At 49.7% G+C, this 22,599-nt stretch overlaps 1 protein-coding gene across 1 annotated transcript in view; it reads left to right on the top strand.

Moving 5' to 3' along the window:
- WDFY4 (WDFY family member 4) overlaps positions 1-22,599 on the top strand; it is a 296,219-nt gene that overhangs the window by 94,939 nt on the left and 178,681 nt on the right. Inside the window, exons 14-23 of the mRNA XM_045569053.1 lie at positions 7,963-8,177; positions 9,178-9,272; positions 10,145-10,382; positions 10,703-10,779; positions 11,784-12,005; positions 13,133-13,311; positions 15,465-15,696; positions 16,797-16,942; positions 17,946-18,057; positions 18,735-18,925. Of these exons, the coding sequence (XP_045425009.1) occupies positions 7,963-8,177; positions 9,178-9,272; positions 10,145-10,382; positions 10,703-10,779; positions 11,784-12,005; positions 13,133-13,311; positions 15,465-15,696; positions 16,797-16,942; positions 17,946-18,057; positions 18,735-18,925 (1,707 nt within the window). The remainder of the gene's footprint in view (positions 1-7,962; positions 8,178-9,177; positions 9,273-10,144; positions 10,383-10,702; positions 10,780-11,783; positions 12,006-13,132; positions 13,312-15,464; positions 15,697-16,796; positions 16,943-17,945; positions 18,058-18,734; positions 18,926-22,599) is intronic.

Genomic DNA, 22,599 nt, shown 5'->3' with positions numbered 1-22,599 from the left:
GATGCGAAGAAGATCAGGTTTGGGCTGCATGTATCTATTAACTCGTTTGTGCCTAAATTTGGAAACGGTGCCATTTTCTGGAATTAGCCTGTTTTTCAAACACACTGAACTAATCCTGTGGGTTTCAAATAACTAAAATATTGACAACATTAATAGCCCTGGATAGCATTGCATGAGGGCAGGCTATTTGAAAAGAGAGCCATTTCCTCCAACAAGGAAATTGGTAAAGTGGGATTCTTGCTTTGTTAAATTATAACACATTAGGCATTTCAAATATGTTGAATTTCTATGGTTCCTGTGCTCTCTTCCATTGAGCCCCATCCCCAAAATATTTCTGTTATTCATGAGTAGAAAATCTCAGATGTTAGTCGAAATCCAGGTGACTTCTCAGGGTAGCCTCTCAAAGAGAGCAAATAGGCACAGTGTGCAGGGAGGTGACGAGGATCAGGAGCAAGCTACTTGGACTTCACATAATGGTGGAGGGGACGGTGCGGGCCCAATTATCAGGCGAGTTTGCGTCTAGTGCCTTTTACCATCATTGCTTATGTGACACGTAGGCCACTTCCTTTCTGGGCACCTCAATTTCAACCACTCAGATTTGGCCTGAGTCAAAGGGGTTAGAGTCAATATCTTGGGGCCAGAGAGGTAATGGACATGCATAATGAAGCCAGGGGTCAGCAATAGGGAGTGGTGAGGCCAGTGGCCAAAGGGGAGTACTCGCCCTGCCTAAAGGTGCCCACATTTAATTAAGAAGAAATGAAACAGAAGTAAAACCAAACTGAAACACTTCTATAGACCATCAGTTTATGACCCCTATGAGGTCATAAATTCTCTTCTTCATAATTAGTGTATGGTGCGGTGTTAAAATCATGGGCTTTGTAGTAAGGTTTAGATTGTGATGCCAGTTTTGGCACCCAGTATCTATGTGGCCTTAGGAAATTGATGAAACCTTTCCAAGTCTCAGTGTTCTCATTTGCAAAATAGGCGTAATATTTCCTGTTGAGAAGAGTAGCAAAAGCAGAGTTGTAGAGTTCCGTGCAGTCCCTGCGCTCGGTGTGTGCCTGTCAGAGGCTGCTCCACACTCCCTCCCTTCTCTTCTAGCTTTGATTGTATTCTTTAGAGTCTGGGTCATGGTATATAAAACTCTGAAAATATTAAATGGAAGGTAATACATTTTAGGTATATTTCCAACTGACATCACACTATTGATAAATTAATAACAGGAAATTGATATTGAACTATGTTAATATCTGCTTATGAGTCGGAAGACTGGGTGCTTTCTCGTGCCACGTCTGTACTTTATTAGTGACCCGAGAGAAGCTCAGAGTGTAGCCAGCATAAAGCGGGGGAGGAGTTCACCACTGGATGACAGAATGGGGATGGGAAGGGTCCCTACCAGCTTGAGCAATGGGTAAGAATCCATGGGGTCAAAGTGCAGCAGAGATAATCCACCTGCACTCATGTCTAGACACACATTTGTGCTGGCTGGTGCAGGACAAAAAAATGTGTGTGAGTCCTGGCGGTTTTAGGGCAAGGTCAATAATCGTCCCAAGTGGACTGAGGACACTGTATGGTGAATTCCACTCTCTCAGAGGGGGTGAGCCCAGCGGCAGCTGTAGTCCAGCTGGGTGGTCAGGCTCTGAGCTGGGGCATAGCCACGCCCACTCACAGCACCCCCAGGAAGACGGGACCAGGTGGTGAGGAGCCCTGGCAGGCAGGCTGTACCCAGAGGGAGACCCCTTACTCCTGATCTAGTGTCAGGGCCTAGAGTGAGTGTTGGGATACTGATTTGGGTCAGACTGGGCCTGGGACCAGAGCTTGGAATGGGTACAAAAATCAGAGGGTAGCCTGTGATCTGGGGCATCTGGCAGAGGCTGCCTCAGAGACTCGGGGTGCTTTACAGATCAACTGCACCAGAAGTGGGTGAATCCTCAAGCAGCTCTCAAGAGCGAGGTCAGTGCTGGGTCACTGGGCCCTTAGCCCTCTGGGACTGGCTATCTGAAGAGTTCAGGGCTCTGTGCACAGTTGTGGATCGCTCCAAGAGCTGGGGCGGGGTAGGGTGTGGCAGGCAGAAGAGCAAGCCCCTCTGCATGGCACCCAAGGCCCCTGATGTTGTGTCTCACCCCTATGACCCCAGCCTTTCCCACAAGGCTGTGCTCATGCTCATCCCTGGCCTTCACACCTGCTGTTACGCCTCCCAGGAAGACCAGTTCTCCTGCCGGCCTGGCTCACTCTCATTATCCTTCAGCAGTTAATTGGCACGTCACATTTTCTGACCATCCTGTCAGCACTCTGGGTTAGGTTCACTTCCTGTATTCTAGAATGTCCTGTGCTTGCACTTAGTGAGCAGCTGTTGTATTTGAGGCAGAGAAAGGCACCGAGGGTGAGGAGTCCTTGCCACAGGCAGCACCTCACAGTGCTGTGGGGTGGGGAGGAGAAGGGGAGACACAGACAGAGTGAACCAGCAGACATGGTGTGGCGTTTACCATGATTAAAGAACAGACACAGTGCTGATTGCAAAAGTCAGAAAAAGTTTCTTGGGTGAGAGGACATGTGAATTGCCTCTTGAGTAGCAAGTAGAAACTCAGCAAAGAGTGAGATTGAAAAGGACATTTCCAATTTTGGGTAGCAGTGAAAAAGGGCCAGTATATTCAGCAGAGGGTGAGAGTGTCACCATGGCTGGAGTACAGGGTGGACAAAAGGGGAGGGTGGGAAAAAAAGTTGAAAGAGAGAAATACTTTCTAAATGTGAGATCCTAGGCTCCCGTCACTTGGGAGCACTGGCCATCAAATGCATGTAATTTGTAAAAGACCAGAAGATTTGGAGCAGGCACTCACTTACCCACATGCATCTTTTTGTTTTATTTTTTTTAAATTTATTTCAGAATATTATGGGGCCACAAATGTTTTGGTTACATGGATTGCTTTTGTACTGCTTGAGTCAAAGTTATAAAGATGCCCATCACCCAGATAATGTACACTGTACCAGTTATATATGATTTCACCCATCCCCTCCTCCCGCCTCCCACCTGCATGATTTCTGCTAAGTTTTACTTCCATCTGTGCACGTGAGTGCTGATCCGTTAGTTCCAATTTAATAGTGAGCACATGTGGGCTTTGTTTTTCCATTCTTGTGATACTTCACTTAGGAGGATGGTCTCCAGTTCCATCCAGATTGTTGCAAAAGGTATTAATCTTTTTATGGCTGAGTAGTATTCCATGGTGTACATTGTCATTTTATTCATCCACTCATGAATTGATGGGCACTTGGGCTGATTCCACATTCTTGCAATTGTGAATTGTGCTGCAGTAAACATTTGAGTGCAGGTGTCTTTTTGACTTACCTAAAGGAAAAAAGTCATTTTATCACACACATCTTGATCTTAGTTACAAACCTGTCCAAGTGCATTGAGGAAGCGAGGCCCTTTAGACATGGATTCTGCTGATTTCACGAGAATTAGAATCTTTTACACCTAAACCAAGATCACAAACTCCCAAGGCCGTAGGGGTACCACAAACGAGTGTATCAGGCTGTAGGATGGTGGCAAAATGGAAAGTTCATGCCCATATAACAAAAGAACTAATTCCAAGTAAGCAATAGCAAGGCCATGAGACCTTGTCAATTGAAGCATGTCTGTGGGCCCTATTTATCCTTGCCATCCCATTTATAGTCTTTGAGAACATAACTTAAAAAGTTGAGCTCACTTAAAGTCTGCCATCTCTCTTCCAAAATCAGCAAATAAAGAACATTTCAACCTAATTGGAACAAGCAACTAACACAAATGTGAATAGCTCAATAAAGTCCCTAGTTCTTTCAGAGTGTGTGGGGGAAGCAGCCACTGGGCATCTCTGATGGTTTTTACATCGTGTCAGGACAATGTGGTTAAGGTCCGGCAGATACACATGTCGGACGCTGGTGTACCCAACACCCAGACCTCTCTGGAGGGACCCAGGATGCCAGGACCCGGCCCTCATTCGGTTCTGGGGTCATGTTAATCTGGACCAGGAGAGAAAGTGAGGCAAAGAGAGAGACAAATAAGAATAAACACCCACAGCTGCACAAGGGAGGACTTAAAGGCTAGACGGTTAAGTGGAGAAAGCAGAACACTCCTTAAGGCTGCCCCGAAAATCGCTCTGTGATAATTTGCCTGTGGGTCCAGCCGGGTGAGCCTGTTCTCTGACCACCGAGTCCTAATTGAACCACCATCCCCTTTCCTGTGTTGGAAGTAATATGCGTTAGGAAAATCAATCCATTTGTAGGGGGAGAAACCAGACTGGTTTCCTGCTACTGCTCATATTTTCACTAAAACACCATTTTACTGGAACCGACATTGAAAAAAACAGCACATTTTATTCAAAACAAGGCAATATTGGTATTGACAGAGCTGCAGTGATAATGAGGATGATCAATTTTCCCTCCTCCATTATGGGGTATTGAGCAATTTTGTAGTAACTTGTGGCATCGTTAGACAAGATCAGCATTTCTCCGTTTTGTAAACTTTTCTTTTTTTCATTTCTGTTTTCTTTTTTTTTTTTCATATTTAGATTTTATTCATGCTATGGTGTGCAAAAAAAAAAAAAAAAGAATAAGAAAAAAAAATAAGAAAGCAACACCCCAAAACCAAAAAACCTAAAAGTCTCCAAAGCAATAAGTGAAGTGCTGGTGATAAAAACTGGAGTTTGTAGACATTTCTTTTTAATTTGTACTAATAATACATTGTGATGTTACTTTGTGTCTTGGTCCATACAGACTGCATTTCAGCTCTCCCCTGAACTGAAGGAGTATAGTTACCAAATAAAATAATCTAAGTGCTGAGAGGGGATGTTCCAGGCAAGAGGGTGGATGTTCCTTTTCTGTTTTGAGGGGAAGGGAGGCAGAGGTGTGGGCTCGGATGGGCGAGGGAAGGGACAGTCAGAGCATCAGAAGAAAGGAGAAAGGTCTGAGGGAGGGAGCCAGGGAATTCGGGTGGATTTCCACATGGAAGAGTGAAAGTGATGGAATAGTTTAGTGCAAATTTGTGTTGGCATTTCCACTTTTGGTTTCTGGTCCGTGTTGGGCTACACAGCGCAGGCTGGTCATGCAGATACCACATTTGCAGGGAGAGGGGCCATCTGCCCCGAGTGAGGCCTCTCCTCGATATCGGCCACACCACGTGCTCAGGCCAGTGGCAATGTTGGCAAAATGGTGATGATTCAGAATGGGAAAATCCTGCCTGGGAGGGATGGGCCGCTGAAAAACCAGCCTCATGTAGTTATATCCCGCCCCCCAATTTTAAATCAGAAGTGTTACTGATGACATCTTAGAGATGGGGATTTCCCTGAGTGCCGTCAGTTTGAGGTGGAGCTATGAGAACCGTATGTCTGCAAGGCAGGTGGGAGGATGCAGGGGTGGGCTGTGTGACCCATGTGAGTTTTTAGAAAAACCTAGACCTGACGTTAAGCAGTATAAATATCTTTCCCCGTGCATTTTAATCTGTGAAACATATGTGCTGCAAAACTGTGTGAGCAGCTGTGGAAGAGCCCTGTCTTATTTATCTCTGTCTCTTAGTGATAGAACCCATCTCTGGGCAGGGAGCCCTTCCAATGACTGCCATGTAGAGAGGAGGTGGTGGAACGAGGTGACACTGAGCATGAGGTTCAGGGTCAAAGTCAGGTTCTGCCCTTGCCTTCTGGTCCCCTGCTCTGGGCTCAGCTTCCTCATCTGTAAAGTGGGTATGGGGTAACAGTACCTTCCTCATTGGCTTCTCACAGGGATTGCATAATCCATAAGTGCCAAAATGCTTAGAGAAGGGCCTGGCCCATTCCAAACACCCAGAAAATAGTCTCATCCCAGGATAGAACTTGGTCCTCCCAGTGGATGCCAGGCCCAAAGTCCCTTCTAAGTGCACAAGCTCCGTGAAATGTGAGAGAGGCTGCAGGGACCCTCCCCGCCCAGACGCTGTAAATGTTCTGCTGGAGCACATCTCATCGTGCAGAGACTGTTTGCCTGCTTGCTGATCTCACCTTTAGTCCGTGAATCCCTGCAGGGACAGTGTCTTATTCATTGTTGATTACCTACAGCTTTACCCAGAAGCTGATGTTGTGGAGCTGCTTAATTCTTGTTTGAGGAAGGAGAGGAGGAGGGGAAGCAGGAAGGACTCTAGGAAAGCTTTTATAGGCAGGCGTGAGGAACAGGGGTTCTGTGACTTGAAGAGACCAGACTCCAGGCCTCCTTAGACAGAGCGTGCTCCAGTTGTCCCCTTATGGTTCCTCCTGGCTTGACTTTGGTGGGCTAGACATCCTCTGTGTTGTCATGCATACATCTCTCTTCTTACCACAAACTAGGGCAAAGGCATAGAATATGAAAAGGTTGCTGGTACGTCAAGTTGGGTTCCCTGGAAGTGGAGCCCCAGACAGGGATAGAGGTTTGTGGGATTTGTCAAGGGAGGGACCCAGGAGAAGGGGATCAGGGGAAGGGGAAGGAGCTGGCAAGGATGTGCCGTCAGCTGAAGTCTAGCATTAGCCCCAGCCCACGAGGGCTCTGAAGCATGAATTTCACAGTCTGAAGGGTGCTGACCTCATTGGTTTCAGACTGGTGTATGCGTGTGGTGCATGTGGGCACATGTGCATGTGCGTGTATATGTATGTGCATGCATGTGTGTGTGCACACGTGTATGTGTGTATATAGGTGTGTCTGCACAGATGTGTGTATATGTAGGGGTGCTGTAGCGCTCAGGCAGGGCAGTCCTCCAGAGAAGAGGCAGCGTGGTGGGTGCACTGCTCACCTGCAGAAGGAGGTCTGGGTGGGCATCGGTAGCATGCGTGGTAGCAAAGAAAATTCCAGTAAGATCCAACCTGTGTCCCTCTCACTTAAGATGGCATCTTATCCAACAATAAAAAAAAAATGTGGACAGTCCTAAGAGTATTTTTGTAAAGGAATCCTGAGCCCATCCAATCCATTTATGTATCTTGAGCCCTGTGGAGGGCTGGGAATTCCAAGGGCTTATCTTTTTACAAAGAAAGGATGATTGTGAAAGCAATGTGTGATATTTGGCTCTAATGCTTACTGAGCCCACCCTGTGCCCTCTGTTCCAAGTGCCTCAAAGGACATAAAGAGAACCAAGTAACTGGAAACCTAATAGAGGGTAAGATAAGAGCACAGCTGTCCCTGTGACAGAAGGTGCTCATGACCCAGGACAGACAAAGGATGATGGGAGGGCAGGTGGAGGGGGGTGACACCTGGGGGTGAGAGCGGCTTCAGTGAGGGCTTCTCCCCAGAGCTGTGGCTTTAGCCGGCCTGCCAACTTTGGGTGTGGTTTGAGATGTTTGCGGCAGTGAGGTCTGCATCTGCCATGGCCAGTGTGTGTGTGTGTGTCAGGGGAGGAGGTTCTTCTTCAGGCCTGTACCTCCAGGTGGAGTCCACCTTTCACACCGGGGTGCAAACTCCAACGCAGGAACTGTCACAGGAGTGATGCCAGCTGGGGGGATGTGGGACCCCTAGAGGGCACAGCCACCACCCAGCGCCAACTGCTCCTGTATGTGGAGCTGCAGGCCTGCAAGACTAGATCTTCCCATCTTTGGAGAGGGGCCACAAGTCTGGATTTTTATATGAAATCTTCAGACTTTTCAGTGTTAGCAGTTAATTTCTAAACTGCTTAAACGTAGCATGGGTCAAACACAGCTCGTCTAAAGGGCAGACCTGGCCTCCTGCCTGCTGGTGTGCGCCTCCATTTTTAGCATTTAGCTCATCAGCAGCTGACCCCCACAGCTAAGTCCTCCCCTAGGTGGGCCTCCCCCTGCTGCCCCTGCAGGTGAGACAGGTGGTGTAGGAACACCTGAGACAGATGGGTGCAGTGGCACAGGCCATGGTGGGTGCAGGCTCCTTGCCTCACAGCCAACCCCAGGCCTAGCTGGGAGTCCTTCAATGTCACCCACAGGATGCTCTGCCCTGGAGGGCTCATAGCTTTCTTTGGTTCCCTCTCAGCTTTCCGAGGAGATCCAGTGCTCCCTGGCCAGTCACATCCAGTCCCTGGTAAAATCGGAGAAGAACCGCCAGATCGTGTGTGAGGCTGGCATGCTCAGGACCCTCGTGACCTCCTGCCACAGGGCCCTGTCTGCCTGCAGCAGCCCCCTGCACTCACGCCTCATCAGGATTTGTGAAAAACTCGCTTCCCAGGCCATTGAACCGGACGTGTTAAGGTACCAAGCTGCATCTTAAACGCTGCCAAGCCCGGCAACTGTGCCCCTTGTGGGGCAAGGAGTGTGCCATGGGCAGTAAAGGGGCCTCCAGGACAAGTGTCCTGATGTCCCCTACCCACCCCTCTGCAGGGCATGGCCCTGTCCCGGCATTCAAGGCTGGAAGTACATGGGCCAGCCTTGGGTCTGTACCAGGCAGCGTGCGGGTGCCCACAAAGCAGACACGGCCCCTCCACGGCTCTTGGTGGGTGGGGGCTTCGAGGAAGCGAAGGCTGAGCTGCTCCCGAGGCCTGCGCAGTTCACCACACAGGGAGAGGCGAGGATGGCTCTGCTGGGAGGGTGGGGCTGGGCGGGCCTGGAGAGGCTGGCCACAGGGAGCTGCAGGGACTCCTGGCACCACTGGATCCTGCAGGGGGCTTTCCTGCTGGCAGCCCCTCCATGAAGCTGCATTCCTGGAGAGCTGCAGCAGAGAGGGAAGGTGCATGGGGAGCAGACGCAGGAGACAAAAAGGCAGGAGGGAAGGCTGCAGGACGGAGGGCAAGAGTCTCCCTGCCACTGGGCGCAGTGCTGAGGGCCACGCACTGCTGGGCGCCCCCTGCCGCTTACCCACGAGAGCAAGTGCAGAGGGCACAGACAGCCCCTCCAGCCAGCGGGCATGGGACCCAGGGCCAGGCATGGGGGCCGCCAGAGGAGGCCACCATGCTTATAGAGCTGAGTGGGAAATTCATTAGAGATGTATAACAATGTAGGACCAAGTGATTTTCTGGCAAATTATTTTTCATCACAAGGTCCAGCTTGAGGCTCCTGAACTGACCAGCTGTCTGGTCTAGGTGGCAGGACAGGGACACGCTGTCTCTGCAGCTTTTGGAAAGGGCGTTCCTGGCAGAGGTTGAAGGAAGGTGGGGTTTGGGTGCACTGGGCGGCTAGGAAAGGGGTCAGGATGAAGCTGGAGAAAACTTTTGCCTGTGAGAGTTCATTTTGTCCTCTTGGTTGTTCTTTTCAGGCAGTTTCTAGGTCTTGGAATTCCCCCACGTCCGTCGGCTGCAACCAAGACCCTTGATTCATCTCTTGTGCATGGAGGCACCCCCAGGTGTGCAGGTGAGGGCAGGAAGGAGCCGGTTAATGGGAGGGAAAGAGAACATATGCATTCCTGGGGAGGAATCTGCCGCAGCAGTGGGGAAGCAGATTTAAACCTGATTTAGCTGCTCAACGGAGCGAGTGAGGAAAATCGCAGGAATTAGTCTCTGGAGAAAGGCCAGATCTGAAAGAAGAAGGGAGACCCACGCCCCTCCCCCAGTAAGATAGGTGACCCCTTTGGGCCCCAGAGCCTGGAAACAGTGACAGAGCAGTACCTGGCGCTGCACTGGACAGAGGTGTGCAGTGAAGGCTTCTGAACAGCTCACAGCTCAGGGCAAGTCAGGGTGTCTGGAGGCCAAGATGCAGGTAGGTGATACCCCAGGCCAGGCCTGGTACCTGGGAGGAGCTGGCACAGGGGACCAGCCTGGAGAAACGAGAGTCGTGGACACCTCGATGTAAAATCACATGGGACGCTAAGGTTAGAAGAAGGCCAAGAAGCAGGGATGGAGAGTCGGGCTTGGGGCCGGCAGCCAGAGGTGGGAGCTCAGAGCTGTCAAGGAGAAAGGCTGCCTTGAAACAGTGTGGAGGTCGGCGAGCGGGACGGAGCCCCAGGCAGAGACAGCAGCAGAAAGGGCCGTGTTGAAAAGGGGGAGGGCGCTGGAATGGAAAGGAGAAGTTTCTAGGGGAGCAGGTTGGCACCACAGCTCCTTGTTATCAAAATCAGCGAGGGCTCAGGCAGGGGGCGGGGGGCACCCTCACTGGTGGTTCGGCAGTGCCCAGTGACTCTGTGGAACCCTCGCTCGGGCTGCGGCAGGGATGTCTGGGCTATTGTGAGAAGAGGCGCAGAAATGCTTCCAGCAAGGCCCCGTCTCCTCTCTTGCTTGCTGCCTTAGGGTCACAGACTGCACCAGTGGGCACAGCTGAGGGACCCTGCGGAGCTGCCCCAGATGCCAGCCCGCGCCCAGGAGTTGGACAGGCCCTGTCGTCCTTGGGGCCATCCCAGGATTCAACCACTGCCCTTCAGATGGCGCTGAGCCTCATCTCCATGACCTCCCCACGCAACCTGCAGCCTCAGAGGGCGGCCCTGGCTCCATCATTTGTGGAATTTGACATGTCTGTGGAAGGTTATGGGTACAGCAGGCTTTCATATATCTGAAATACACTTTATTAATTTCCCAGTGCTTCCCCAGCCAAGGAGGGCCAGGACCCTCTTTCCTGCGGTATGGCTGCGTTCTGGAACGCCCTCCCGCCTTTCCTACCTGACTGTGATTCCTCCCCTTAGGGCATCCTGCCAGCACCGGCTGTTTTCTGTTCTTGGGGCCTCCTGGTCTAGGTGGGGGTGCGGCCCCTGCAGCAGGACAGAGCACAGGGATGTCACAGCCCACACTGGTTCTGCTGGTGTGAGAGGATGGCTTGCAGGCCAGTGATCCCAGACACTTTCCTGTTTCCAGCTGTTTGTTTATTCCGACCCTGTCTACGATTATGGGGACCAGCACCGAGTACTCCATCTCTGGAGGAATTGGAACAGGTAGGTGTTTCCCAGGTGGTTTAGCTCCCCATCCCGCCCCAAGCGTCAGTCCTCAGATGGCCTTGATTGCAGATTTCCACTTGGTGTCCCAAGAAAGCACTAGACTTCCCTTTGGTCCTGAGTATCTGTAGGTGAGTTTTCCTTCAACTGTTGAGGCTGCTCCTGCCTCTCTCAGAGCAAGGTGTGCTGTCCATTGTGCATCCCAAGGGCCCAGCCCTCACTTGGGGCTCACTTGGCACTGATGGACTGGGCCTGGGTTGGATTCGTTTTGTTGGTAACCTGTGTGGGCTGAAATGGACACATTGCCCGCCTTGTAGAAATGCCTTATTCCTCTAGAGGGCAATATGAATTGTGCTGACAGCCATCAAGAAGGGACCAGTCCTTAGCAGGTGGCTCTTATGGGGACACATTGGGTCATTGGCATGCTTTGCACAGTACTGTGCTCAGCTAAAAACCTGCTGGGCAGGACAGCGCAAGTGCCCAGCGCTGCCCGAGCCGGGCACCCTCGGTTAGGAGAGCCGGGTCTGGGTTTCCATGGGAGGGTGGGGGTGAGTAGCCATTGCCTTCACAGCCTGTCAGCGTGGGCAAACCTTTCCATGTGCGTGTGGCACCAAGTCTGTGGACATAGTGCTGATTCTGCTGGTTCTGTGAGAACAATGGCCCCATCTGTGTCACCAGCGCTGTTATGAGATGGGAAGGCATTGGTTATCCCTGGAACGGAGCCCTTCCCCATTCAGGGTTCAGCTGAGCCTGGCCGACGTCTTCTGCCATGGCACACACTGCCTGGCTTTAGATCAGCTGACCAGGGGCCAAATGGTGACAGATCTGAGGGATGTTGACACTCTCTCTGCTCCCTTGGAAAAGCAGTGCAGAATAATAGAGAGGAGACGATTGATGAGTGAGCACATAGTAGGTGCCACAGCTGAGCTGGATTGGAGCCGCGGGGATCTAAACATGCTTCCCGGCAGAGCGGAGCCTGACGGTGCGCTGTGTCTCCATCCCAGGCTCCGCCAGACCATTCCCTCCGCCCGGGGGCCTCACCTTCTCCTGCTGGTTCCTGATCAGCAGGCACGGAGCTGCCTCCGAGGGCCACCCCCTGCGCTTCCTAACCCTGGTGCGCCACCTGTCCAGGACGAAGGTGCCCTATGTCTGCTTCTCTGTCAGCCTCTGCCCAGACGACCTCTCCTTGGTTGTGTCTACAGAAGAGAAAGAGTTTCAGCCCCTGGGTAAGGTGCTGGGATCCCAAGCTGCTTTCACCCACTCTTTGGTGAGATGGGGCTGAGTTAGAAGCTCCTGACACAGGCATGATGAGAAGCCTGGTGACCTCCTGTTTCTCCTCATCTTTTGAAATTGTTCCCTGGGGCTCCATTCCTGGCGGAAGTCTGAAATATTTGCTATGTGCCACTGTGGCCTGGCCCTGGCATTATAACTGTCAGGCAGACAAGACCCCAGCCCTTGGCATGGCTTCAGAGGTTGTGCCTAGTGGCTTTCCTGATACTCTTCCCTGGTAGGGTGGTCACGATGGGACTTGGGGCTTTGCCTCACTGGGACACAGGTTGCCTCATCCCCTGAGCAATGTTTGTGAAGATGCACACAACTTAGCTGGAGCTGATGCAGCCTCAGTCATGTCCACACATGCTCAGCCCAAAACCCAGAGGGCTGGCTGTGCTTGGCATGGCAGGCTGCTGTGCCCCAGGGCCCGCCCTGCCTTCAACAGTGCTGACGGCCGGTCCTGGCTCTGCCTGAGGGAGCAGCCTTGTTCTCCAAGCTCATCTGCCTGAGGTGGCCAGGCCCAGTGTATCCCAGCCACCTGTTCCTTTTTTGGGTCCTGAGAGTGTCACCATTTCATAGGGAAGCACCTGGGAGGCATGAAGGGTGGTTGGCACCCTTGGCACATGACATGACTGTCTATGCTCCCCACCTCCAGGACTTGGCCTGCAAAGGGCGTCACTGTGGATGCAGTCTCTAGTGTGGGACAGAGCCTGGAGCCTGGCTCCTGGCTTTGAATCTTGGCTGCACAACCCTGGGCAAGTTACCCAACCTCTCTGTGCCTCAGGATGGTGCAGTGGGAATAATGATAGCGCCTGCTTCACAAAGTTGTTGTGAAAACTAAATGAGTTGCTACTTGTAACAGTGTTTAAAAGAGTGCCTGACACAAAGTGAGAGCTCAAGGGATGACAGCTGCTGCTGCTGGTGCTGCCACCGTTGTCACTGTTTATGAGAGGAGGGGCTAGCCATGGCCCCACAGTGCAAAGCGCACCCTGGTTGACATGCCCCCTCACCCTGCCCTGGGCTCCTGGGTTGCTGCTGCACAGCACCACGTGTGAGATCCAGTGTTTACACTCTCTTGCAGATGTCATGGAACCAGAGGATGGCTCTGAGCCATCAGGGGGATGCCAGCTCCTGGTCAGGTGTAGCCAGCTCCTGGCTTGTGGCCAGTGGCATCACTTGGCTGTGGTTGTCACCAAGGAAATGAAGAGGCATTGTACCGTTTCCACGTATCTGGATGGACAGGTTATTGGCTCAGCCAAGGTGAGAGTGTTCCTCTGAGTTGCACTTGCCCCACGACCTGCCTCCTGGCTACCAACCTGGAGTGGCCTTGGTTTTGTTTGTTTTGTTTTGTTTTGTTTTTGTTTTTGCTGGTGGGGTTGGTATCTAATGAAATCCCCCTGTTGTTCAAGATACTTGGCTGAGCTCAGGCTCATATGAAAGGAATATCTTTAAAAAATGGACTGAAGGTTACACAATCAGGGCAGAGGCAAGACGTGTGGCCAGACCTGTAAAAGTACACATAAGAAGACAGAAAGCTCTAGAATGAACTAAGCAAAACTTCTCACATTTTAAGGGACAAATTCCCCAGGGAGGCCTGGATAGGGCCTAAGGTCCAGCTTTTCCAAGAAGCTCCCAGATGATGCCAGTGCCACTGGTCTGCACACCACACTTAGGAGCTAGGCACTAGAGTTTGCAAAGACGCCAATGTGTGTCACCAGATTTAGAGCAACAATGGGGAAGGTAACAGAATGTGAATGCATAGCTGGAGGAAGCTCCTCATTGCTGTTATTTAGAGACACCTGAGGTGCACGGGAGCGGCACCTAGGGGAAAAGGAGCTGGTGGACAGGGACCAGCAGCCACGGTCAGAGGCCCCCAAGGCAGCCAGAGCGGGGAGGGCCCAGAAGACCATGGAGGGAAGGTACAGCTGGATTTTCACCCAGGTTCCAGAGAGAGTATCTCAACCCGGGCTGTGTTTTAGAATCACCTGGAAAGGCTTTTGAAAGTTCTCTTGCACAGACTGCACCCCAGATCAGTTACATCAGAATCTCTGTGGGTTGGGTAATTTGATAATTCAGTAATATTTTTCTGCCATGGGCAGAAGTTCTTAGTTTTGATAAAGTATAATTCATCAGTTTTTCCTTTTATGGCTCATGCTCTCTGTGTAAAATCTGAGAACTTTCTGTCTTGCCCTAGATCCTGAAGATTTTCTCCTATTTTTTTTCTAAATTTTTTCTTGTACATGTTACGTTTGCGTTTGCAATCAATTATGAGTTCATTTTTGCTTAAGGTATGAGGTTTAAGTCAAAGTTCATTTCTTTACCTATCAATGTCCAGTTGCTCTAGCACAATTTGTGAAGAGGCTATTCTTCCTCTATTGAACTGCTTCTACATCTTTGTCAAAAATGAGGTGGTCATGTTTATAAAGATTTATTTCTGGGTTCTATATTCTGTTCCATTGATCTATGTGACTGTCCCTCTACCAATATCACACTGTTTTGATTATTGTAGCTGCCTACTAAGCCTTATTATTCGGTAGAGTAGTTCCACTTAATTCTTCTTTTTCAAAATTGTTTAAGCTATTCTAGGGCCTGGATCATCCCATATAAACTTTAGAATTATCTTGTCTATGTCAACAAAAAATCTTGCTGGGATTCTGATAGGAATTGCATTATACCTATAGATCAGTTTGGGAAGAAAAGACATCTTTACTATATTGAGTCTTCCTATCCATGAATCTGGTATGTCTCTTCATTTATATAGGTCTTTGACTTTTTAAATCATTGTTTCAGGATTTTCAGCAAACAGATCCTGTGCATGTTTTGTTAAGTATTTCTTTTATGTGCATAATTATAAATGGTATTTTTTAAATTTTAGTTGCTATTTGTTTATTATTATTCTATAGAAATGCAATTTATTTTTATATATTGATCATGTATACAATGACCTTGCTGACTCACTTATTAGTTCTAGGAGATTTTTTTTGTAAAGATTCCTTGGAATTTTCTACATAGACATATCATCTACAAATAGAGGCAGTTTTATTTCTGTCTTTCCAACCTGTATCTCTGTAATTATTGTTTGTAAATCATACCTCATTAATGTGCCAACATGGGACATTTAGTTTCTTAGTAAAATGACTGAAACAAGAAAGATGGACATTTTTCTGTTTCTTAATATTTCTTATCAAATTTGCTTCCAAAGGCACAGCGTCAGTTTTTCACTCCCATCAGCATTTTGTAAGTTGTTTTGCTGCACACTTCTCAGATTCGAGAGTCATCTTTTTCATTTTTAGATAAGATAAACTTTCACTTTGAGATGAGAATAAGGTGCATTATACTCTATCACTGTGTATTTATTTGATTAATTCTGAGCTTAAGCACCACTCACTTCACCACCCTTTTTATTGTCACAGATGTTGTACATTCAGGCCTTTCCGGGACCTTTCCTTTCAATGGATCCATCTTTATTTGTGGATGTTTATGGATATATTGCTACCCCTCGAATTTGGAAACAAAAGTCTTCATTAATCTGGCGTCTTGGCTCTACATACCTCTTCGAAGAAGCCATTTCAGTGGAAACTCTGGACGTTATTAACAAACTTGGCCCAAGATACTGTGGTAACTTCCAAGCTGTGCATGACCAAGGTATGGAGTGTTTTGATTTATAATGTTCTTGCTGATTTTAGTTTTTAAATGGACATCCAGTTATTTATAGCATATTTATAAAGAATAAGCTCAGCACAGGTCAGTAATTAGGGAAGACCTCTGTAATTGGATCATTATATATTTATAACCCAACAGAAAATGTCACAGAAGAGGAAATGACAATATCCTTTAGATTTCAACTCTAAAGCACCTAATGGAGGAGAGTAGGTGGGTAAATACCACCAGCAAAGAAAGAGAAGAGAATGAGATAAATAAGTTACATTCATTGTAATGAAGAAGCTTTTTAACTAAAGTATACTGTGTCTTCAATTATTAAACAGGCAGACAGAACATCCACATTTTCGTTATTGGTTGCTGGGTGTTCAAGCAGGGAGCACAGCTCTCGGCACTCCGTCAAGTCAAGGGGGTCAGCTCCCATCTGGGAGGAATGACAGATGGATCTGTGTGTGGAGGCCTAGTGCCCGGGGAAGGGCGATTGAGCGCTGTTGAGTGTTTCTGTCTCCAGGCCCGTGTCTTCTTTAAACTTCATTTCCTATGACAAATGCCGTGGCCAGAGCAATGGGACAAGGTTACATCTAGAGCCCAAGTCTCACCAACTCTATATTCGTGCCATGCTTCTCTAGTAGCATGTTGGCTCTCGCTGATTTGGAGACCAGAGTGCTAAGTCCAGCTGGGGTGTTCACCGTGGCTGTGAAAGTCATTGAAAGTCAAGCCTTTGCGCTCAGCCTACCTCCTTCTTTACTAGTCAGCTTGCTTGTTCCTGAGCATTTTGGTTTTGAGGAACAAAGTTATATCTTGGTAGAGTTTTAAGCTCTGGTAATTTCATACCTGGAATGCCTCTATTTTATAGCAGGGTCAACCTTGGAAAATTTCTCCACAGTTTTTTATAAGGATCAGAGAAGCACAGGTGGGGGGAAAACATATGACATACAAACACACAATATGCAAAAACATGCAACGTAACAGCATAGGAACATCCTCTCATTGATTGCTGCGCAACAGAGATACTTAATCATCTGAGGCTTAATTTCCTCCTCTGTAAAGTGAGTGTAGGAATGATTAAAGACGTGTTGTTACAGGAGAGGACCTGGACCGTGAAGCCGCACCCCTTGTTGCAGAGGAAAGGGTTTCTTTTGGACTCCACGTGGCCAGCTCCTCCGTCACCAGTGTAGCAGACATCAGAAACGCTTACAATGAGGTGGACAGCCGCCTGATTGCCAAAGAGGTACAGTTTCTACCTTCCCTTGCTGCTCCCTGTTGGAATCTCGATCCCATGGCTTGCTTCAGCTTTCAGTGCTTAAGTACACACTAATTCATGTTTGCACATATGTAGATGGACATACACATGTGTGCTTCCCACTTCATTTTTAAAATACCCTATGGCTCTCTGCCCATTATCATCCCCCAAGAATAAACTTTTTATTTATATTTCCTCAGGGAAGAAAGTGGGTGCTCTCCATGGTAGAGCAAGAACAAATGGAATATTTTAAATACCTTGATTGAGGACACTACTGAGTTTCCCTGTGCCTGGGTGCTGATGGCCTGCTAACAGTGAAAACTGTTCTTTGAGTTGCTGTGATTTTTTTCTTTTTAAAAACCAGCAGGCTTGCAAAACAATAAGCAGACATGTTTGTGGATGATAATGCTGTTAGATTTGCTTCCTAATTTCTGCATAAAGGTGTCTTTTGTCTAGTGCAGATGAATTTTGGCTGGTTTGTTTATACTGTCTTCACCCCCAGGGACAGAGGTTCCCCTAGAGCATGAGCTAGGTTGGGTTGATCATCAAAGCTGTGCTGTACCAGCAACATACTTTCTGATAGAGGAGGCTAGGATTCCTGTCCTTCTGCTCCTCTGAAACCTGCAGAGGTCGGGCTTGCAGAGAAGGTGGCAGCCCTCACCTTAGAAGCACTGTGTCACCTGTAGGTGTCTTCAGGTCCTTCTTGCTCTCGTTGGCTTCTCACTGTGAGCAAGGGGGACATTGGTGGCACAGATTGTGTAACTGAAGCTGCTCACGTACAATTAAGACATAGCCTGGAGGCAGGACACGTGAGCCTGAAGTTTGACTTCAGTCCCCTGACACTGGTTCAATTATTACTCACTCGCTGATCATCACCAATGGAGTTCTAGCACTGGGCCAGACCTCAGGGTGCCTGCCCCCCAGGGGATCATGAACAACACGTCTTCTTTTCCAGGAATTTCTTAGGAATAATTGTTGCTTGTTTCTCTAGATGAACATTTTATCCCGTGACAATGCCACGCCTGTGTTCTTGCTGAGAAATTGTGCCAGCCACCTGTCAGGTCCTCTGCGAACCATTGGAGCCATTGCTGTGGGCCAATTAGGTATGTCAGGCCATGAACCTTCACTGCTATTTGGGAAGGAGGGAGGGCTTGTGCTGTCAGGCCTGTGCACCCTGGGGTTCTGGAGCAGCAGGCTGGATGGGACATTCCAGGGAGTCAGGATGCTGAGGGCCAGAGGTGGGAGGAAACCCAGCCAAACCCAGTTGGCTTCCCAGAGAGCGTGGAGACCAGTTCACCTGGTCACATCTGACAGTCGGTAGTGAACTCAGCTGCTGACCAGGCTGACATCGATGCACAACGGGGGTCTGTCTGTGTAGTGAGCATGGGGGGCCTTTGAGCTGAGGCAATGGTTGTGGTCGTTTGAGTGAAGACTGCCAGTCGCCATTCAACTGGGCAATAGCAATGCGGCAAGTTGGTCAAGGCTCCAGCCCAGCAGGATCTCGAGGGCAGGCATGAGCCAGTGGTTGTCAGCGCAGTCAGGAAACCGAGGCTCAGAGAGTGTCTGGCTTACCCAGCACTCCGGACTCAAGATAGGAGGTGGCAATCTGAAATACTCTGGGCTATTTCAGCCTTTTGATGACCAAGGAAGGACTCAGCACAGTATCTCTCAGCCACTAAGACATCCAGAGCCCCCCTACCCTTCCTCCCAGCCTGTCCTAGGCACTTTCCACTGTGATGAAGCTTACATACTGATGAAATGCCCCCTTTGTCCTGCACAGGGGTGAGAGTGTTCCACTCCAGCCCTGCTGCCAGCAGCCTGGACTTCATTGGTGGGCCTGCCATCCTCCTGGGCCTCATCTCCTTAGCGACGGACGACCACACCATGTACGCGGCTATGAAAGTCCTGCACTCAGTCCTGACCAGTAACGCCACGTGTGACTGCCTGATGCGGCACATCTGCGGGTACGAGGTAATCCACACTCCTGTCTGAGATGGGGACTCCCCAAAGGGCTGGTGTCCCCAGGGAGGAGGGATGGGCTTCGCTTGCCCCAGTGTCATGCCCTCCAGGGTGGCTTCTAGAGAAGGGCAGCCGAAGGTTCCCGGGTTCTGAGACCAGCATCAGCAAGGCAGAGGAGGGCCAGGTGACAGCCAGCCCGAGAGAAGCTCTGTGTGGATGGGGACAGGGCTCACCTGTCCACAGCTTCTGGTCCCTCTCACTGACAAGTTCAGGTGTCGCTGTGGTCTCCCCACTTTGTGTCCAGCATGGTGTCTAAGAGCCCAGGCTGTGGAGCAGACCACCAGGGTTTAAATCCTGCCTCTTCCTCTAACTTGTATTTAACCTTGGATGAGTAATTTATCCCTGCCCCGGTTTCCCCACCTGTGAGATATGGATGCCGTGCCTCCTGTATTACAGGGATGCAGTGGGGATTAGAGGATTTAATATAAGTGAAGGGGTTAGAATTCTGTCTGGCCCAGAATAAGTACTCAATAAATGTAAACCATTTTTAGTTGTTGATCTCTTTGTGCCTCAGTTCGTTCCTGTGTAAAATGGGAATAATAACAGCACCTATTCTGTAGAGTTGGGAGGGTTGAGCGAGTCCGTGTACGCTGAGAGCTTAGAGGAGCACCTGCACAGATGCACTGCTGGGGTGCGCTTCCTGCAATCTCGCTGCTGCTCACACTCACCAGAGTCAGCTGAGACATGGCCCCAAGCACCTTCCCTCATGGCTGGGGCGTGGCCAGTTGAGGAGTGAGGAGGGGCCGGCTGAGGTCGGAGTCTGGGCAAGGCCACTGGGACAGGCAGCCAGTGGTGGCTCCTCCTGGCACAGCGATGCTGGGAGAGAAAGCCTCCTGTCCCTTTGGCTCCCAAGTCAGAGTTTGAGCAGAAGAAGGCCGTATGGTGTCACTCTGGCCTCTGGGCTCTCCTCATCTCACCTCTGCGCCTGCACAGCTGGACGGCAGCCCCTGCCCCAGCCTCTCCCTCACAGCCCACTGGCTCCAGTTATAGCCCCCTGTTACAGATCTGCTGGTGCCTGTCCCGTGTGCAAACCCTTCAAAGGCTCCAGATCACTGATACCATATTCCAAACTCCTTATACAGGCTTCCAAAGCCTTTCAAAACTGCCACCAACCTATCCTTCCAGCCCCATCTCCCACCCACCGAATGCTTCACACTGTACGCTCCCACCTCCCAAATCCTGCACCATCACGAGTTGCTGAACCTTGGTACCCGTGCCCATGGCTTGGCCCCTCTCCCATTCCCTCCAGATGCAATCCTTCTGTCTTCCCAGATGGAGCTCAAATGGCAGAGGTGGCACTCTCCCCTCCCAGCTGAGTGTGCAGCCGCCCCTGGGCCCACACGGCACTCTGGGCACCCCAGACCTAGCTGTCCTTGCACCCGTGCTGTAATTAGCAGTGTGCACACATTCACCAGACTGGGGTCTCCTGGAAGTCTTGGCATTTCTCATTCTTTGCCAGTGTATCATTGGCACCATCAAGACACTCAGTACACATTTTGGATTAAGTGAATGAGTATGTCTGGGTTTAAACTAACACTCAAGAATTGGGGCTTTTGTTATATAAGTTTTCTTTGATTATATTGTTAGGGGATTTAGTCCAATATAGCACAAGGATATCTGCTGTGGTTAGGGATTTTAATAATTATTGTGAGCGTTTCTTAAAAGATACAAAGCAGTCCCTGCCCTCATGGGTTTATCTAGAAGGATAAAATAAAGCAAGTACCAAAATATTATAATTGTAATATAAATAAGAATGCAATAGTGACCAGGATTCTCTGTGGCTCGGTGGTTACCCAGCTGTCTTGCCAGAAGCTCTGAGCTCTGTAAAGAGCTGGGGTGGCCTCGGGCTCGCTGTTGTCTCCTCCCAGCGCACTGTAGGGCCCGGCACAGAGTGAACTCCCAACGGGGGTTCGGGAATGAGAACGTCGCCTTGAGAAAGGTGATGTGCCAGAGGGGTGCGCGGGTGGCTGACATCATACGCGGGTAGGGGAGTCAAGAAGAGCTTCGTTGGAACGGAGAGTGCTGGAGCCTGGGTTGGCTGAGTTTCTGGGCAGAGGCGGTGGAGTCAAGGAGAGCCCGTGGGTGGGGCCGACTTACTCCACTTACGTGCACTGATACCTCCCGGGACCAGGCACTGAGCCACTGGGGACACAGCGTGAACAAAATGGGTTCAGTCTCTCCCCTCGTGGGACTTCCTGTTAATGAGGTAGACAGAAAACTACTATTAGTGTGAGAGGGAGACTCCCAAATACTGCGTTTAAGTAAAGAGCCCTTCAGATTTAGAGATTTATTGTACCTTTACACACGAAGGCCAAAGAAGGAAATTTTAAAATTCTTCTTCTGATTTAAAAAAGGACACATTTCAAATATTCATGTCTTTGAAGAAATTAAAAGAAGCTGGGTGGTGGTAGGGGAGGTGGGAAAAGGCAGATTTGAGTGAAGAAATAGGATTATTTTATTTTATTTTTTTGACTTCCTTGCCCACTCTTTATAAGGTAGAAGTTCTGTCCTCCCTCATCCCTGTCTAGACATCTTCTCACTTTGTGTTTCTTTGTAACCTGCATGCCCAACTGCATGACGTCTGTTTCCCTGTCACCATGTTGGTGGCCTGTTCACCCCCAGACATGAGCTCCAGGAGGGAGGTGCACCCTGCTTGTTTGTCCCTGTGCCCTAGAACTTGGGGTTGGCCGTTGGTGCTCAGTGAGGGTTTGGGACTGAGTCTGTGAATGAAGACAAGGGCCTTCAGTTAAACAGCTTGCCCGGGAGTGGCTTTCTTCATTTTTAGGTTTTACTCTGTGTTCACTTGCTGGATTTCTGGTTGAATGAAAGGGCATAAACCTGTCTGTCTGTGGTTTCTGTCTGACTGATTTATCACCCTCTTCTCAGAGTAGGCGACAGCCAGCTGAGTTTGATGGGCTAGATGTTCTTAACGTGGGAAAGAAGGGTAGTGTTCCGACTAACATTAGCAGCACTTAAGGGATCTGGTACAGGTTCCTGCACACAGCCAGAGGAAAGGACAATTGTGGAGCAGTGCACAGCAGGCCAGAGGCAGGGGAGGAGAGAGAGGGCCATGACTTTGCTACTGCAAGGAGTGTGGATTCTGTCTCCGAGGTGACAGGCAACCATAGGCAGGCTTAGAACAGGGAAACCGGATGAGTGACGCTTTGGAATGCCCCTTGACATGGTGTGGAAGATGGCTTGGATGGGTGAGATTCAAGCAGGGGACAGGGATAGAATGTCACCGGAAACGAGACTGGGCCCCCTGACCTGCAGCATCTCAGGATTGGCGATCAGTCTGCACAGGTGGCACTGAGGCAGCCAGGGCAGTGTGCCCAGAGGGTGCAGATAGGAGGGAAGGAAAACATCAGGGACATGCTCAGTTAGAAATGTTTGTGAGGAGGCCAGGCGTGGTGGCTCATGCCTGTAATCCTAGCACTCTGGGAGGCGGAGGCGGGTGGATTGCTCGAGGTCAGGAGTTCGAGACCAGCCTGAGCAACAGCGAGACCCCATCTCTACTAAAAAATAGAAATAAATTAGCTGGCCAACTAAAATATATATAGAAAAAATTAGCCAGGCATGGTGGTGCATGCCTGTAGTCCCAGCTACTTGGGAGGCTGAGGCAGGAG

The sequence above is a fragment of the Lemur catta genome, chromosome 14 (genome assembly GCF_020740605.2).
Source record: "Lemur catta isolate mLemCat1 chromosome 14, mLemCat1.pri, whole genome shotgun sequence".
In the NCBI taxonomy this organism is placed as follows: Eukaryota; Metazoa; Chordata; class Mammalia; order Primates; family Lemuridae; genus Lemur; species Lemur catta.
This window is presented reverse-complemented; position numbering and strand designations above follow the sequence as displayed.